Below are 18,058 nucleotides of genomic sequence, written 5' to 3' on the forward strand. Positions count from 1 at the left end.
GTGATGTCTAAGTTGCGGACTGGTGTGCGAATGGGGCCAAAGGCAGCGTAACAATATTTTTTGTATGGAAGATACCACTAGGCGTTGAGATGCCAAGATTCGGATGGTACTGAGGTGATGTCTAGCAAGTTGCTGTGGTCATCCTACAATGCTGAAACTCGGCGTGGGTCACCCCATTAGCCTGTGAGATGGCGTCAGTAGCGGACCGATGTGCGAATAGGCCGAAGGCAGCACAACGCGCCAAGATCCGGATGTCACCGTGGTGGTTTCATAGTTGAGAGGCACTTCATCTGCAGTGGGGCGCCGAGATCCGGATGGCACCGAGGTGATGTCTAGCAAGTTGCTGTACTTGTGTGGTCATCCTACAATGCTGAAACTCGGCGTGGGTCGCCCCATTAGCCTGTGAGATAGCAGTTCTTTGGATTTGGGCCTGGCTCGTCTGCTGTAGTGGGGCGCCCCTTTACCGTTTCAGTTGCCATTCAGCTGAGTTTCGGCTGCTCTTGATGCTACAGCGACAGGCGGCTGCAACAGGACTCTCAAAATGGCGGCCTGTTCTTTGGATTTGGGCCTGGTCCACTAAAATGGCCCTGGGACACCTTAGAACTCGGACGTTCGATTTTTTTTTCCTTTCCTGTACATGCAAAAAAAGGTAAATGCCCGGTACGTTACACGCTTCATCTGCCACGATGAACTCTCTAGAGGAACCGAAAAAAAATATAGTTGTGGTAACTATACCATGCATCGTCATATGGAGAGGTGGCAACAATTAATTATAGTGCTGCATAAAAGAGAGATTTGGAGGAGAACCCCTGACCTGCTAGTACATTCATCAAAGAAGTGGCACTGAGAGCTTCAGAGGCAAGGGAAACGGTCCCAAATATTTAGAAGAACTTTGGAAAGATTAAAATGACATGTTTAGATTGTGGCAAATTTATTTCATGTGGACATCTGAGTGTTACTCTAATAAATACAGCATATGAACATCATCATAGTCGATGGTTGGTAGAGACATTTTGACTATATCCTGGACCTGCCCGTCCTCGCCCAAAATGGCGCCAGAATAAATGGGACTCGTAACTCCTTGTTGTGTACTGGTTGCAGAACCTTGAAATCACGAGATACGTATGCAGTTTTGAAGCACATGGCGGGCGGGGACGAGAATTGATTGAATATTTCGACATCCCTATTGATATTAAGTTCTGATGTGTTATTGATTACTGTACTGTTGAAAGTTCGAATTAACGTCACCCATGGTACTTGCCCGCAAATGTATATCTAGATAATTTTATTGTAACTGGCCCTGTCGTATTTTAATTATAAAATGTACGTCCACCGATTCCGTAACTGTTAGACACCTTAGTTCTTGCAACCTAATGGCCCGCCCGTTACGTTCCTCTACAGTGTAAATGTCTATTCATCATATACGATTACAGTTTGCTCCGTGGCCGGCCCACGTGGTTATAGGCTCGTATTTGTATAATGAAATTTTCACAATAAAGGTTTTTAAAAGAAAACATGGTAGTAGTATATACATTGGTAAAGTTTTTAATAATAGTCACTGTTTTAGAATCATTAAAAGGCAAGTGAAATAAAGCAGACCAATTACATGAAGGGTAAAAGGTATAATACGAAGGAACGCAGTAAAGATAAATGGTCAAGGGCTGTTGTGTTTTCTATTCCTGCAATATAAAGTGATCGATAAGAATCTCATATTCAGGCGTATCGGCGACTAAGACAGCAGGTCGACCCTCTTTTGCTCAACGGCTCCGTCATGGGACGAAGAAACGCTCTTTTTCTCGAAAAAAGAATATATTTTACTTGCAGGACAGTTGTAAAATTTCCGGGAAAGTACATTAGCCTGGAACATTATAACATATATTTAAGAAAAAATAATGTTCGGAAGTAATGAAAAGCGTAATTTTTAGGTCATATGATCAAGCCTTTCATCATTACAATAAGAAAAGTAAAATGAACCAATGAAAAGTTTTATTAACAAGTCACATGACTTGTTATGCTTACGTTACGCGCTGCGCGCCCCGGATGACTTCCGGATGCGCTAACGCGGCGCGTCATATGACGCATTACGCGACAACGCAGGTACAGAATATAGTCAAAATGTCTCCACCAACCAGCGGTCGGAACACAACCCCTTTCAGCAGGCTAAATAGTTCTGTTAAATGACAACAGAAGGGACAGGCAACAAGAACCATCAGTCAAAGAGGGGAGGGCTAGTTCTTCTCTACCGGGTTACATTGGGGCGCTACCGGAACTGATCGAATTGGTAGTCTACAGTGTTTCTGGATGTTTCAGACTGAAGCTGGGGTTAGCATGAGAGCAGCACCATTTCGTAGCTCCGTCGTGGTCATTCCGCAACCAATCATGGCAGCCGTTCTTTATCGTTATTTTGGGCGGGGTGGGTGGCGGAGCCGAGCTGTTTTGCAGCCATCATTGTGTGGAGTTCAGTTCATCTCACTAGTTTTGTATTTGTCATGAGGGGTTGTTCCTAATGTTTCTATTTTTGCGAGGTCAAAAAGAGATCCCATTAGTGGCCTACTGATTTTGCTCGATTCTTTTTCTTTTTTTTTACACGATTTTTCGTTATCTGCAAAGACTAAACAGAGTATTGCGACTCTGTGTTTGTTTGTAAATAGAGAATGAACCAAAGAGAACTAATTCTAAAACAGTAAATACTTGGATAACAATGAATCAAATGGAGAGAGAAGCAGGCACGACGGATTACAATGGGGGCAAAGACCTGCGTTAACTACCTTTCACTATCTGCAAAGAGAGAGTACTCCTAATAGAAATGAGGGGGGGGGGCACCATTCAAAGCAGATCAGTGTGCATAAACACGAAAATGTTTTCACTTACCACGTACTTGACATTCGACAGCTTATGATATTTGCTATTAAAAAACCATTGAAATTCACTGAAAAAACCATAGGTTATAGACCATATATAGTTAGGAATTAGCATTTACAAAACCTTGAAAATTCACTGAAAAAACCATAGGTTATAGACCATATATAGTTAGGAATTAGCATTTAAAAAACCTTATTTTACTCACACAAAACCATTGAAATTCCATATATAGTTAGTTGCACTAACTATATATCGCGCACCTGCAATCCACTGCTGATGATGTCACATATTACATCATTCATGACATGGTCAGTGACATCACTGATGACATCACTGATGACATCTCAAATGACATCACTGATGACATCACTGATGACAACATCCAGTGACTGTATGTTTCTGTAAAGTTAAAATATGTCTTACATATTGAAGAATGAGTGGATGTATAAGTGTCTGGATGAAGGATTTAGTAGGTGCGTGACTGACTGTATGAGTGAGTGATTAAATGTGTCTCACTGAATGCATGGGTTAGTGACTAAACTGTCTTAATTTGTGCATCATTATGTCTGTTGTGATGTAAACTGCTGCATGTGTTGATCATTAGCTATACGAGAGGCTATATGTGTTATTGATTGGTTGCCCAAGTATTTGTATGGGAGATTGAGTTTGTGTGGGGGTGGCTGGGAGGTGTGTGACTCTGTGCATAGATGTGTGAGCAGTTGATTCACTAGGTGTATGAGTTCAAGAGTGCATGTGGAAACAGCTACATGGGCAGTTGACTGTGTGCATGAGTGTATTGATGAGTGAATGGATATCTCAATGCTACATGTCATAGTAAGTACATATGTAAAACACAGTACATGTGAGAGTTGGCATATATAAATAACTGTGCATGAGAGCCACTGAATGTGTGAGTGGTTGTATGGATCATTGTGAACTTGTATCAGGGATTGTATAAGAGAGTAAATATGTGTTAGTATATGTTTGAATAAGTAAGGTGTGTATAACTGTATAGTTGAAGAAATGGAGGTGAGATTGTTTCTTTGCATGACTGACTAGGTGTGTGAGTAACTCCATGGATGAGTGACAGTGTGTGAGTGTCTGTATACACTGAGTGCATCTAAGGTTATATTAGAGTCTGAAGAGGTTTATCGTATTAGCACAAGAATGATGTCAAATGAGATGTCATCAGTGATGTCATCAGTGATGTCATTTGAGATGTCATCAGTGATGTCATCAGTGATGTCACTGACCATGTCATGAATGATGTAATATGTGACATCATCAGCAGTGGATTGCAGGTGCGCGATATATAGTTAGTGCAACTAACTATATATGGAATTTCAATGGTTTTGTGTGAGTAAAATAAGGTTTTTTAAATGCTAATTCCTAACTATATATGGTCTATAACCTATGGTTTTTTCAGTGAATATATATATATATATATATATATATATATATATATATATATATATATATATATATATATATATATAGTTAGAATTTTCAAAAATCCCATACAGAAAAAATCCTATGTCGAATAACTTTGGCGTTTGAGGACGGAATTGGCTGAAATTTTCAGGAAAATGGAACATTTTGTTTCTGAGCAGCCCCTGAAAATTTGGGGGGGTTTCATCAAGGGGGGGCCGAGAAAAAAGGGGGGTCCCAAAACGCATTTTTCCCATGCAATTTTCCATAGGGCGGTTGGCCTCACTTTTAGCTCGAACGGCTGAATGGATTTCCACGAAACTTGGCAAAATTGTAGGGACTGGTAGCCCGATGTGCCTTTGCTAGGTCTCAATATATGTGCTCCAGTGGATTTTGAGAAATTAACGTTCAAAAAAATATATATATCTGTAAGCGCGCTCCGGGCAGCGCCCCGGTTCGCGTACCTGACGCGTAACGGAACTTCGCGAGGAGAAGCGGATTGGCTCTCCGGTGCCTGTCAACATTCCAAACAGTCCGGAGCGGCCGCCATCTTGTCTCTCGGTAAGATCGAGAGACAAGAGGTGGCAATAACGAAAGGGGAAATGAATAAAAGGGGGCAGGGTAGACACCCCCTGACCCCCTAGATTTGAAGTGGGTGGCTGAAAAGGCCCATATAAAGCAAAAAAAATTATAATTTTTTTATTTTCGCGGGTTAAGCGCCCGGTTCGCGCACCGGATAGCGAACCAGAAAGCGTGACCGGCATAGCTACGGGAGTCCACCATCTTGTGTTTCGATAGAATTTATACACAAGATGGAGGGCAAAGAATGTTGGGAATGGGTAAAAGGAGGCATGGTAGACACCCTCTGACCCCCTGGGTTTACTGAGGGTGGTTGAAAGGGCCCATATAAAGCAAAAAAAATATATATATATATTTTCGCGGGTTAAGCGTCCGGTACGCGAACCGGGCAGCGCTCCGGGAAGCGCAACAAAGAGAAAAAAAAAGAAAGACAGGGTATAAAAATTTTAGCAATTTTGTTATAAATGGAAGGTAGTTCTGAAAAGAACTGTTTTTTTATTCTTTTTTTAAATTTTTTTATTAATTTTCTGAACAATTTTTTGATTTTTTAGGATTTTTGAAAACTATTGTGTTTTTTTTGTGTTTTTTAGGGGAAATAACAAAAAAGCAGGGTTTGAACATGTCTCAACAGGAGCAAAAAAAAATAAAAAGGATTCATTGTTTTCTCTTCTTGTTGCATTCATGATTTTCTCCAGCTCGGTTAATCAAAGTAATACTCTTCTCTCCATAACAAATAGTTCCTCCACAATATATACAAACTATTTTGTAGTTTTCAAAAGGAGTTTGAATATTGTGGATCATTTCTCGGCCTTCTGGTCCGGCGAATGAGCTTTGTCCACTGGAGGTGCTGAGGATGACATTTGGGGGGTTGGCAGCAAGATCCCTTACTTGTGCTTGGGAAAGATTATTAGGATGCCACTGCTCCATGTGGCGAATCATTGTATGATTCCCAAAGCTGTATTTCTTGTTGGGGTTGCCACGAGAAAGTACATTTTTACATATCAAACAAGACACCTGGGGTGCATTGACCTTCTTTTGTCCAGGTGGAAATTTAAAAAATTGCCATATGTAGTGCTCTTTAATATGGCTCTGCCTTGGTGTTTCTGACAGGAACTGCCTTACTTGTTCTTCCTCCTCCTCCTCCTCTTCGTCCTCATTATCTTCCTCTGCACCAAAGTCCAGTGTTGGAGGTGGTCCTTTTGGTGGTGGTGGTGGTTGCTGAGAAGCAGCAGCTGCAGCTATTACAGAAGCCATTGTCAAAAACAGGTCTTGCTCTCTGGAAGTAGAAAGTAAGAATGAGGTAAAAAGGTGGGGGCTTTCATCATTTTGAAAAAAAAAATGTCTGAACCAATGAAAAGTGTTATTTTCAGGTCACATGACCTGTTACGCTTACGTTACGCGCCCCGGAGCGCTTCCGGGGCGCTGCGTGTCCGGAGCGCTTCCAGGTGCGCTAACGCAGCGCGTCATAAGACGCATCACGCGGCTACGCGATAGGTCACACTTACGCGACGCATCACGATGTTGTTTTCGATCGCGTCAGTTGCGCTAACGGAACGCTTCCCGGGGGCGCGAACCGGGGCGCGATGCAAAGTTACGCTAACGGGGCGCTCCCCGGGGAGCGCATCGGAAGCGTACCGAAGCAAAAAAAATAAAAAAATATAAATACTTTCATACATCCAAAAAAAAAAATATTAAATACATAGAAAAAATAGTATTCACACAGTTTAGTCACTATACAATATATTTAGTGACACACTACAAATTAGTCAAGTCAACAGTCAATCACACTGCTACTAAATCCTCCATCCAGACACTTATACATCCACTTATTCTTCAATGCGGATTGCTATATATATATATATATATATATATATATATATATATATATATATATATATATATATATATATATATATTCAATGAAAAAAACCATAGGTTTTAGACCATATATAGTTAGGAATTAGCATTTAGAAAACCTTTAAAGTTGATATTTTACTCACACAAAACCATTGAAATATGCATAGAAAATATAGTCTTCATTATAAAGAAGAATATATTTTACAGCTATAGATATTAGCTATTAAAAAACCATTGAAATTCACTGAAAAAACCATAGGTTTGAAACCATATATAGTTAGCTGGATAATTTAATCATACAAAACCATTGAAATTCCCATATATAGTTAGTTGCACTAACTATATATTTCGCGCACCCGCAATCCACTGCTGATGATGTCACATATTACATCATTCATGACATGGTCAGTGACATCACTGATGATATCACTGATGACATCTCAAATGACATGTATATATATATATGTCAGTAAAGATATGTATAACGTAAAGGACTTTTGAAATCTGTGTAACGTGATAGATAATTCTTCCACATTAGAAGTTGGCCAGTAATACCTCTGAAACTGTAGCAATAGGTTTGCTCTTGGACTCTGGAGAGGTTTGTGTAAGATGTGGGACCACTCTGCAATTTCAAGTTTCAGCCTGTAAAATATCTGGATAACCCTGTTCTCCAAAGCTCAAACCTGTTAAAACGGTGTAATTTTATGTAAAGTCTGACAATGAAGAGCAGTGAAATGAATGATAGGTCTCTTGTCTAAGCATGTACAATTTCTGTAACTACAGAGACTAATCGGATGTTTAAAAGGAAATGCGTTACTTACCTGTAACTGCAGTTATCCAGTATTAGTGTCTTTCATAGATTCACATGCCTGAATCATTCCCCGTCGTCGAGATGGGAGCCTCCGGTATATAAAAAAGTAATGTCCTGTAGACATACATAGAAAAGAATAGGCCTAAGGATCTCATCTTAGTGTCCTATCCACGTCCTTATATAAAAAGGACCAAAACAGAGTAGGCCCAAGGGTCCCACCTTAGTGGCCTATCTGTGTCCTTTTGCAGAAAGGACCAAAGTAAAGAAACCAACCAATCAGCTACCACCTCCTTCTAGAACCTTCCTGTCAGGAGCCCAAGTCTCTCAGATTTTCGTACGCACCAAGCTAGTTAGGCGTAAACTTGTTAGAGAGATAGGTGAGTCCTTCCAGGGGAGGCGGGAGGGTGCATGTGAATCTATGAAAGACACTAATACTGGATAACTGCAGTTACAGGTAAGTAACGCATTTCTTATCCAGTATTTGGGTGTCTTTAATAGATTCACATGCCTGAATTCGAGTAGCAAGCAATATATTATGCACATTTTTGATGGAACATCATATAGGAGTCTGTAGATAATACATATCACGCGACTGCAAACCACCAAAATGCATTGTCATGTAAATAGAAGGAAAAGAATGTGCATACCAGTAAAGGATGGAGGGATGTAGGAAGGCTCACCTCACTGGAATAGATGGCGAAGCACTGCTCGGCCCACTGCTGCATCCTTCATCAGCTCAGTATCCAGGCAATAATGCCTGGTGAAGGTGTGCGGGGACTTCCAGGTCGCCGCTCTGCAGATGTCCAATACCGGCACTCCAGCAAACAGCGCCGCAGACGTGGACATGGCTCTTGTCGAATGAGCTTTAACTCGTGAGTCTAGAGGCCGACCAGCCTTGTCGTGACAAAAGGTGATCGCTGAGGAAATCCACCTTGAAATACTTTGTTTCGTCAGAGGCATGCCTTTGCGTGGTCTACTAAAGGCAATAAAGAGTTGAGATGACTTTCGGAAGTGTTGTGTCTTGTCGATGTAGAATTTGAGACATTTCTTCAGATCCAATGAATGCAGAGTTCTCTCGGCTGCAGTGGTAGGGTTTGGAAAGAATGACCGGAGTACCACTGGTTCGTTCAGGTGGAAGTCCGAGGGGACTTTCGGAATAAACCGAGGATTAGTTCGGAGAATGACCCTGTCCTCCCTGAACTGCAAAAAAGGATCTTGGATTGAGAGAGCCTGCAACTCACTGACCCTTCTGGCAGAGGTTAAAGCCAGGAGGAGGGCCGTTTTCCATGAGATGTATTTGATCTCCGCTTTATGGATGGGTTCGAAGGGGTGCTTCATTAGTTGGTGAAGGACCACATTGAGGTGCCACGACGGAGGGATTGGTCTTGGTCGTGGGAAAGACCTGAAGAGGCCTTTAAGGAATTGCTTTATCAGTCTGTCCGCCCACAGGGATGGACCCTTAGAAGTCCTTGTGAATCTGGAGATCGCCGCTAGATGCACTTTGATGGATGCATGCGCGAGGCCCGAGTGCGCTAGCTGTAATAGGTATGGTAGCAGTTGCTGTGGAGTAATGTGGAAAGGGTGCAAGCCTTTAGAGTCACACCAAGAACAGAACCGCTTCTTTTTTAGTGAGTAGGTTTTATTAGTGCTGTCCGCTCTAGCTTTTGCAAGGACGTCTCTGCACTCCTGCGGGATGTCTAGGTGGCTGAATTCGTGGTATTCAGGAGCCAAGCTGACAACTTTAGAGAGGTCAGATTCGGGTGGAGAACCTGCCCTTGTGACATAGTGAGCAGGGCTGGATAATGAGGCAGGCGGAGAGGTGGCCGGGCAGAGAGGCGATGAAGGTCTGTGAACCAGTGCTGTCTCAGCCAGGATGGAGCGATCAGGATCAGAGTGCAGGGCTCCGACTTCATCTTCCTGAGAACCCTGGGTATCAGTGGAAATGGCGGAAAGGCGTACGCAAATACGTTGCGCCATGCGATGGAAAATGCATTTCCGAGGGTTCCTGGGTGGTGATGCCTGCTTGCGAAGCTTGGGCATTTGGCGTTCTCTCTGGTGGCAAAAAGGTCTATTTGCGGGGTTCCCCACTCTGCGAAGATGTGCTCCAGCGCCTCCGAGTCCAGCTCCCATTCGTGGGATGGAGAACTCTCACTGCTCAAAGCGTCCGCCAAGACATTGTCCTTGCCCGGGACGTACTCCGCTTTCAGCGTTATTCCATGTTCCAGAAGCCAGTTCCAGACTCTTTGCGATTCTCGAGATAGTGAGAGTGATCGCGTCCCGCGTCCCCCCCTGTTTGTTTAAGTAGTGCATCGTCGTGGTGTTGTTCGTCCTGACGAGCACCGGGGAGTTTCGAATGCGAGGCAGGAACGATTGTAGAGCTAGGAAAACCGCTCTTAACTCCAGTAGATTGATGTGGAGCTTGGTTTCCTGTGTCGTCCACTTGCCGTTGATCTGGAGTTCTTGGAGGACCGCTCCCCAGCCTTCTAGGGATGCGTCCGTTGTTATTACATGTGGTTCTGCTGGAAGCAGGAACGGAAGTCCCTGTGACAGGTGTGTGGGCGATCTCCACCACTGTAAGTGGTTGACCATGGTTCGAGTGACACGTATGCGGTCTTCGAATGATCCCGCAGCTTGTGTCCATTGTTTCGTCAGCTCCTCCTGGAGGGGGCGCATTTTGAGGCGGCAGTGGGGAATGAGCATGATGCATGAGGACATCATGCCTAGGAGGGACTTGAAGGTGCGGACCGGTAGAGTCTTCCGTGATGCCACTGACGTAGCCAGGGAGATGAGTTTGACCTTTCTCTCCTGAGAGGGGAAAGCTCTGACGCGTTCCGTGTCCAGAGTCACTCCAAGAAATGTAATGACCTTGTTGGGTTCCAGTGCCGACTTCTCGCGGTTGAGGGTCAAGCCTAGTCGGTGGAAAATACTCAGACAGGCGTTGGAGGATGTGGCTGCGGCGGCCGCAGATGGTGCCTTTACCAACGAGTCGTCCATGTATGGGAAGACCTGGTGACTCTGTTGACGAAGGAAGGCTGCCACAGGGGAGAGGCATTTGGTAAATATCCGTGGAGCAGATTTGAGGCCAAACGGAAGGACACGAAATTGGTAGTGTTGTCCTGCTACCGCAAACCTGAGGTACTTCTTGTGCCCTCTGAGCATAGGAATATGGTAGTAGGCGTCCTGCAGGTCTAAGGACGTCATGTAGTCCCCCTCCTCCAGGAGACCCAGGATTTCCTGTAGTGTTACCATACGGAACGATTGTTTCTTTAGGAACACGTTGAGTGCCCTGAGGTCGAGGATTGACCTCTACTTTTTCTGTGGATGAGGAAGAAGTGGGAGTAAAAACCTTTCCCTTTGTGGGCATGAGGAACTCTCTCTATCGCCCCTTTTTGGAGCATGGAAGCGATTTCTTGAAGAAGCAGCCGTAGGTGCCTGTGGGACCGTTTGCAAGGTGGTGTTGTTGGGGGGGTTGAAACAAATTCTAGAGAATGTCCAAATTGAATGAGTTGGAGAACCCACCGATCTGTTATCTTCTGCCAGTTGTTTAGGAAATATGTGAGTTTTCCTCCAATTTTTAAAGAATGCGGTGGTGGATGGACTGGCCATTGAAACGAGTCATTGGCGGTTGCCAGAAGGCCTTTTTTGGTTTTTACCCCTGTAGTTTGACTTGCCGTAGGAAGTCTGGCGTCCTTGCTGGTTTTGTCGCGGTTGGTATTGCGTTTTGCTCTTGGTGAACGAATAGGACGACCTATTCTGGTAGGAACCCCTATATGAAGATTGACCTCTTCCTCTGCTTCCACGAAAGGACTGGTTTCGGAATTGCAGAGTTCCGAGGGCTTTGGCAGTGTCCGTGTCCTTCTTAATGGTGGTGAGGGCCTCGTCAATTTTTTCACCGAAGAGATGCTGGCCATCATAGGGCATATCGAGTATTTTCGTTTGCACTTCCTGGCGGAAAGAGGTGGCCTTGCGCCAGCCTTGTCTCCTCAGTACGGCAGCCCCTGCCAGTTGCCGGAAACCAGTCATGGCGACATCTATTACGCAATCAATGAGTTCGGAGGCAGATGTTTGGCCTTCTAAGAGAAGCGAATGGGCCTCCTCCTTTAAATCCTCTTACAGATTAGATAGATAGGGTGCAATGTCTGCCCAGAGTTGACGATTGTAACGGCCCAGAAGCGCAACTGAATTCGCCACTTTCACCGTCATGGCCGACGTGGTGGAGAAACGTTTGCCGATGGAATCCAGCTTTCTGCCCTCCTTGTCAGGTGGCGTCGACAGCGGCGATGCTGGATTTCGCGAGTTTTTCTGCGCCGCTTGGGTTACTGGAGGGAGTCTGGCTTGGGGTGACCTGTGAGGCATGCTGCCGCCGATGAGGTTGCCTTGTATTTTTTATCTAGCCTGGGCACTACCACTGAGATAGATGCCGGCGTCTGCATTAGTGGTTTGCCTTGTTTCCAGATAAAGTCAATGATGGGGATTGACCTGGTTGTCTTTTTTGTGGGCTCCTTGAAATCGTAAAGGAAGCATTCAGTCTCCTGAGTTTCCATAGACATATGGAAGCGTTTGACAGCTCGCTCTACCAGATTATGGAATCCACCGATGTCTGCGGGTGGTGATTCCGAAGATTGTGGTTCTGGAGAGGCCGGAGAATGTGTAACATAGTCCTGGTCTGCGTCTGGGTCTGACTCGTCGTCATGGACCTCGCCTTCTTGCTGGTCTCTCTCCTCGTCGTCAGACGAGTGAATGTCTAGTGTTGGCTCCTGGTCTTTACTAAGCACCAGTGGAGGTGGCTTGTGTCGAGACAAAGGAGTAGGTACCTGTGCAGCTGGAAGTGCAGGCGTAGTGGGTTTTTCCGGAAACCGCTCCTTGTAGTCCTTTATTAGGAATTGCAGGTCCGAGACGATGGATGCTGGTAGGCACACCATTGGTGTAACATGTGTTTGTACTTGAGAGTGGACTGATTGCTCAATTTGGTCCTCCTCTTCCGGCTCCTCGTCTGTGCTTTGGCACTTGAGTACCAAGTCTGATGGGCTAGTGGCTTGAGTATATAACTCTTCCTCCGACTCTTCACCCTGTAATAGGCATGTTGGAGGTAGTTGCTGCACCTTACTGGGCGACGTCAGGACTGGCGTAATTGGCCTTTTCGTGATCTTAACGGTAATATGGGATGTCTGAGGCGGGAAGGTATCCATGGCATGTGAGCAGCTCGGATTCTTTCCATGTTCCTGCAGTCGTCGACGCTTGTGTCGACGGTGCCGTCGCAGAAATTACCCTCGTTGGCGGTAATTTACCTGTCGTCGACGGTGTTCTCGTCGACGCGGCCTTCGTCGATGGCAATGACTCCGCCGTCGACGGTTTTCCCGTCGTCGACGGTTTTCCCGTCATCGACGGAACGCTCCTTGTCGACGGTATGGTCTTCGTCGACGGTGTCGTCGTCGTCGTCTTCGACGTCGATCTCGTCGTCGACGGTAGTATCTTCGCCGTCGATGAAGTGACTGGAATAGTCGACGGCACAGGCTTACTCGCCGACGATGAAGGCGTCGTCCTCGTCATCGAGGAGGCGGCCGACGATGCGGTCGTCGTCGACACTTTCGTCGTCGACATCGAGACAGTTTTGTGCGCTGAAGAGACCAATGACGCTGTCGTCGTTGTCAAGACAAGCGGCTGCTTCCTGATGACAGGAAGATCCTTGCCAGACACTGAGGTTCTGCCCTCTGAGGACTTTTTAGAAGTCTTCTTAGGAGGGGTGTCTGAGGGGCTAGGGGAAGTAACCCTTGGCCTCTTCAAGGAAAAATGCGAAGTTCCAGAAACACTCTCACCTTCTGACACCAAGTCGTCTGTTCTGTCCTTCAGCCTATTTAGCCAAAGTAGTAGGCGTCCTTCTCGGTCCTTGAGGGTTTTGTTTGAGAAGGTCCGACATATCTTGCAGTCCTTGATGTTGAGGGTAGAGGCAGTATAAACAGGTTTCATGTTTATCCTCTACATGGAGCCTTTTTTTGCCACAGGAGGAACAGGCTCTAAAGAGACCTTTTTTCTGGCTATCAGCCATAGTGATAGAAGTTGAATAAAATCGTTTTTTGAAGAAAGAAGAAAGATTCCTGAGGAGAACTCAGGTGGAGACTCCCTAGCACAACGTGCGGTAGAAAATCTGAGCGACTTGGGCTCCTGACAGGAAGGTTCTAGAAGGAGGTGGTAGCTGATTGGTTGGTTTCTTTACTTTGGTCCTTTCTACAAAAGGACACAGATAGGCCACTAAGGTGGGACCCTTGGGCCTACTCTGTTTTGGTCCTTTTTATATAAGGACGTGGATAGTACACTAAGGTGAGATCCTTAGGCCTATTGTTTTCTATGTATGCCTATAGGACATTACTTTTTTATATAGCGGAGGCTCCCATCTCGACGACGGGGAATGATTCAGGCATGTGAATCTATGAAAGACACCCAAATACTGGATAATATATAATTTTTAACTGGAGGAATTGATGTCTTCCCAGTAAAAGATGTGTACACCTGATGAATAGATCATGCATGAGCCTGTACTAAGATCTATTCAGTGTCTAGAAACCTCAAGGTAAAATGCATTTTTTTTTTAACAGAGTTTTTATATAGCGCAAAATTGACCCGAAGGTATCGGGTATCAGAGCGCGTTACATAGCACCAGTTGCGTTATAGGAGGACAAATTAATATTTTTTTTGTGAGGCTCGGGGAGATTAAGCGAGTTGCCCAGAATCACAGGATGTTCAGCGTCGTTGCAGAGACTCAAACCCAGTTCCCGAGATTTAAGGTCAACCTCCTTAGCCGTTAGGCCAACTCACATGTAAATGCGATCAGTGGTAACAGTCTGACCTATGAGATTCTGCATTGCTGCATAAAGCTAAAATGACCATCAAACCTGTAACCTGGGTGACAGCTATCCCCAAACTCTAACCCATCTGCAGATACCCCAACAAACTCTAATACTAACCCCTCTCTCTCACTGACCAGACATGGGATAACTGGTGACAAGCCACTACTGTAACTAGTAGTTAATAACACCCTCCATGCATGTCTCACAATTACTGTAAGATTGCAACACAGTCTGTATTAAGATAGGTTCTCTAAATACAGCTTGATGGGAAAATGTACCCACACCCGCTACACATTGTAATACTTTAGTATTTCTCTAATGCTCTGAATGCACTGCAAGGTCTAAGCTGACGGGCTGTGCAGGAAGGAGGCACCTTATATTTACCCTAAACGTGTTAACAATGGATGTGGGGAATAAATAAGATGCTGTAACATCCCAGTTTGTTTTTAATCTTATCAGAATCACCTGGAATAAAAGGAACTAAGTGGCACTGCTCTAGATATTTTAATCTATTTTCTCTTTCTAAATCACAGCTTCGATTCCATCATATGCTATTGAGAGCCCTTACTTTGGTTGAGCACATCCTAACAGAAAGATTATCTAGGATGACAAAGACCATATGATGACGAATGCTACATCGTGTGTGAGGGGTTCTATATCCAAGACAAGGCATATTCTTCATAGGACATTCTTGCTTGATAAAGTGTTCGGTTTAGGTCTGCTTAACTATTTATGTAGATAAGGTAATTCTGTTATAGTATCTGCACTAGGGTGTTGTTAAATTTCAACTACTTAAAATATAAAAAATTCATAATCAGATCAGCAAGTAATGCAGGTAGGTAACTGATCCCGCAGCAAGGCCATAATTAGATGGTATATGCTGAAGCATTGCAAAATTGCAGTGGTCCTGGTTTGCTTGAATACAGCTTGCTGCCAACTTAGGTGTACGCAAAAAGAACAGATGGCGGGAATGCTGAATTAATCATACATTCACCCCCAGTCACAGATCTGGGTTAAACCCATTGTTTTTTGCATGCTACACCATTCCAGTTTAGACCTAACCATATGCAAATCAGTCTTGATCCTGCTCCCCTTGGGAACAGTTCAGTTCGGACTACCAGGCCACGTCTTCCTGCGACCAGAAACAAGCATCCTGGGACCGGTTTCTGGGACCGGTTTCTGGGTAACACTCTTCATCAGCCAGGCTTGCTTGAATATGGTGGCGTAGTGAGCACAGGGCACATGTTCGGACGTACCCTTCCCACCTAGGGCAACAAATGCAAAAAGAACAGATGATGGCGAAATGCTCAATTAATCAAACATTCACCCTCACTCACAGATCGGAGTTAAATCCATCGTTTTTGTTGCAAGATAAGCCATTCCACGAGTGTCTGAAAAGTTGCAGCACTTCGTCCATCATCTTATTGTGTTTGCTATGTTCGCCCTAAGTGGCCAGGGTATGCCCAGAGATGGGTCCCTTGCTTACTTTGCCACTGGATTCAAGCTAGTCTGGCTGTTGAGTGGTTTCCAGTCCAAGGAGGACCTGGCCTGGCAGTTCGGGCTGGACTGTTCTCATGAGGAACAGGGTCAAGACTAATTTGGATATGGCTGGGTCCAAACTGGGGTGTCTTAGTGAGCAGAAGAACGATGATGGATTAAATCCATATCTGTGACTGGGAGTGAGTGTCTTAAAAGTTTGATTACTCCGTCCATCACCTTATTGTGTTTGCCAACTTCAGTATAAAAAGCCTTAAACAGCGAGTCAATCTCCCTCCAATTAATACATTTTCTCATAATTTCTCTTAAATGCTTGCAAGTACCCTTGGATTAGATAACGCATCCTTACATCTTCCTACAAATTCTCAGAATGCTAGAAGATCTGGTTTGTAGTTATTATTCAGGTAGCACCCACTCAGTTTGACGTCTAACTGACTCCGTGAGATCTAATTCAGAAATGAGAGCTTATCATATAGCATGTCATACAGCCAACTACCGAAATGCACACCAGTGGTCCCAGTTAAATAGAGTATGTCGCCACTGAGGCATGATCAGCTCAGTCCCCGACCTCTACCTCTCCCAATAGCAGGGCACATACCAATATAATTGTAGGAGAAAGATGGCTAGGTCCTTGTCCCTGCGGAGGTTGTTCTCGGCCTTCACCTCTCTCCAGTGCCGCAATGCAGAACCGATATAGATCATGCCCTTTTGGTACTCTGATCCTTTCCATTGTCGGACGTTTTCTTCCTCTAGCGTACAGATGGAAGCCAACTTTTTTCTTTTCGCCCTGCCGTTCATTTCTACCACCTAAATAGAAGAAACAACATTTAATGAATGAACAATGAAATCTTAGTTACCACTGATAAATGCTTTCTGAAGCCTGTACAAATTTTCTCTCAACCAAATACCACATTCCATCAAATTAGGTTTGATGTAAGCATTACATGGTCACACAACAAAAATATATGAAAAGTTCAAATGTCCCACATATTTACATTCAATGATTTTTCAAATAGAATATCAACATTACAAATAAGTTTAAAAACTCTTAAAGTTGTTTGTCGCAGTCTGCACCAGTATGAGGCAAATACATAAGAAAAACTATCACTCACTGCCCTAGCATCTGAATCACATCGTTCATGCAGAATGGTAACCTCTGTGATAAACAGGGAGCAAAGCGTGTGATTGATATCCTCGATTCCATTGTTTCATAGGAAACAAAGAGTGAGTCTCCTCTTCAGAGATCCCAACCAGACATTCTCAAAAGATTTTAACATGGAGAACCCCTGTTCTCAAATTATGGGACAAAATTATGTTCTTTAGCACCCACTAACCTAGGTAATATTTAAGTCTAATTATCAATTGCCACTGTCTTACAGGATGGTTTTAAACTATGTAACAACTTATTCACCAATGAGTTACTTTTCAAAGTAAATCTCTTACCTAAATTGGCTAATACTTCTTTTCTCATCAAATTATGAATACTTCCTTCCTAGCATTCTTTGGGTGAAACCAAACTTTGACAAAAGACACCTAGAGCATTACTTAAAAGTCCTACTATAACGAATTCAAGATCTAGAGACACTATTAAGCAGATTTGTGAGGACCTAAATCTCCATTCACATCTTTCCCTGTATAACAGCATGTTTCAACTGCAAGATAGGAACACACTTCACTCTGTGTAGAAGAACAAATAGGCACAAAATGCTTTTTCCATGTCTCTCTCTAAAGCCTAGTCTATTCCAAGCCATACACACCTTCCTTACATGTAGTAGTCTGACTAAATATAGTTTCCAATTTCTACTTAGCAGTTGAGAAAAGACTTGATATGTCTAGTACTGAAGCAGACATCCTCACTCTTCTTTCAGTCTTTATTGTTAGACAACTTTCCTAATAGTATCATCAGAGCATGCAAACTATGTTGTAAGCCTATAGGGGTCAGTTCCATAATTGGACTGCATATTGCAGCACTTAGATTGGAAAACCCCTGAATGCTAGGAAGGTTTATGCTGGTCTCCTTCATAATCGGGGGAGAAATTAGCCAAATACAAGGCGACTAGGAAGGAGGTCATTTATGCACCCCAGTCGCAGCCCATCTTCTCTTCCCATCGGCATTGATCTTGTTGAAACAACTTATATAAACTAGCCATGAGATATTTATACACATTTTTAATTTTTC

General features: G+C 44.0%; 1 protein-coding gene across 1 annotated transcript in view; it reads right to left on the reverse strand.

Annotated features, from left to right (window-relative positions):
* Positions 1–18,058, reverse strand: part of LOC144770362 (uncharacterized protein ZSWIM9-like) — a 396,670-nt gene that overhangs the window by 245,835 nt on the left and 132,777 nt on the right. The window contains exon 3 of the mRNA XM_078654827.1: positions 16,478–16,686. Coding sequence (XP_078510953.1) covers positions 16,478–16,677 — 200 coding nt within the window. The 5' untranslated portion in view covers positions 16,678–16,686. The remainder of the gene's footprint in view (positions 1–16,477; positions 16,687–18,058) is intronic.

This window comes from Lissotriton helveticus, chromosome 7 (assembly GCF_964261635.1).
Source record: "Lissotriton helveticus chromosome 7, aLisHel1.1, whole genome shotgun sequence".
Classification (NCBI taxonomy): Eukaryota; Metazoa; Chordata; class Amphibia; order Caudata; family Salamandridae; genus Lissotriton; species Lissotriton helveticus.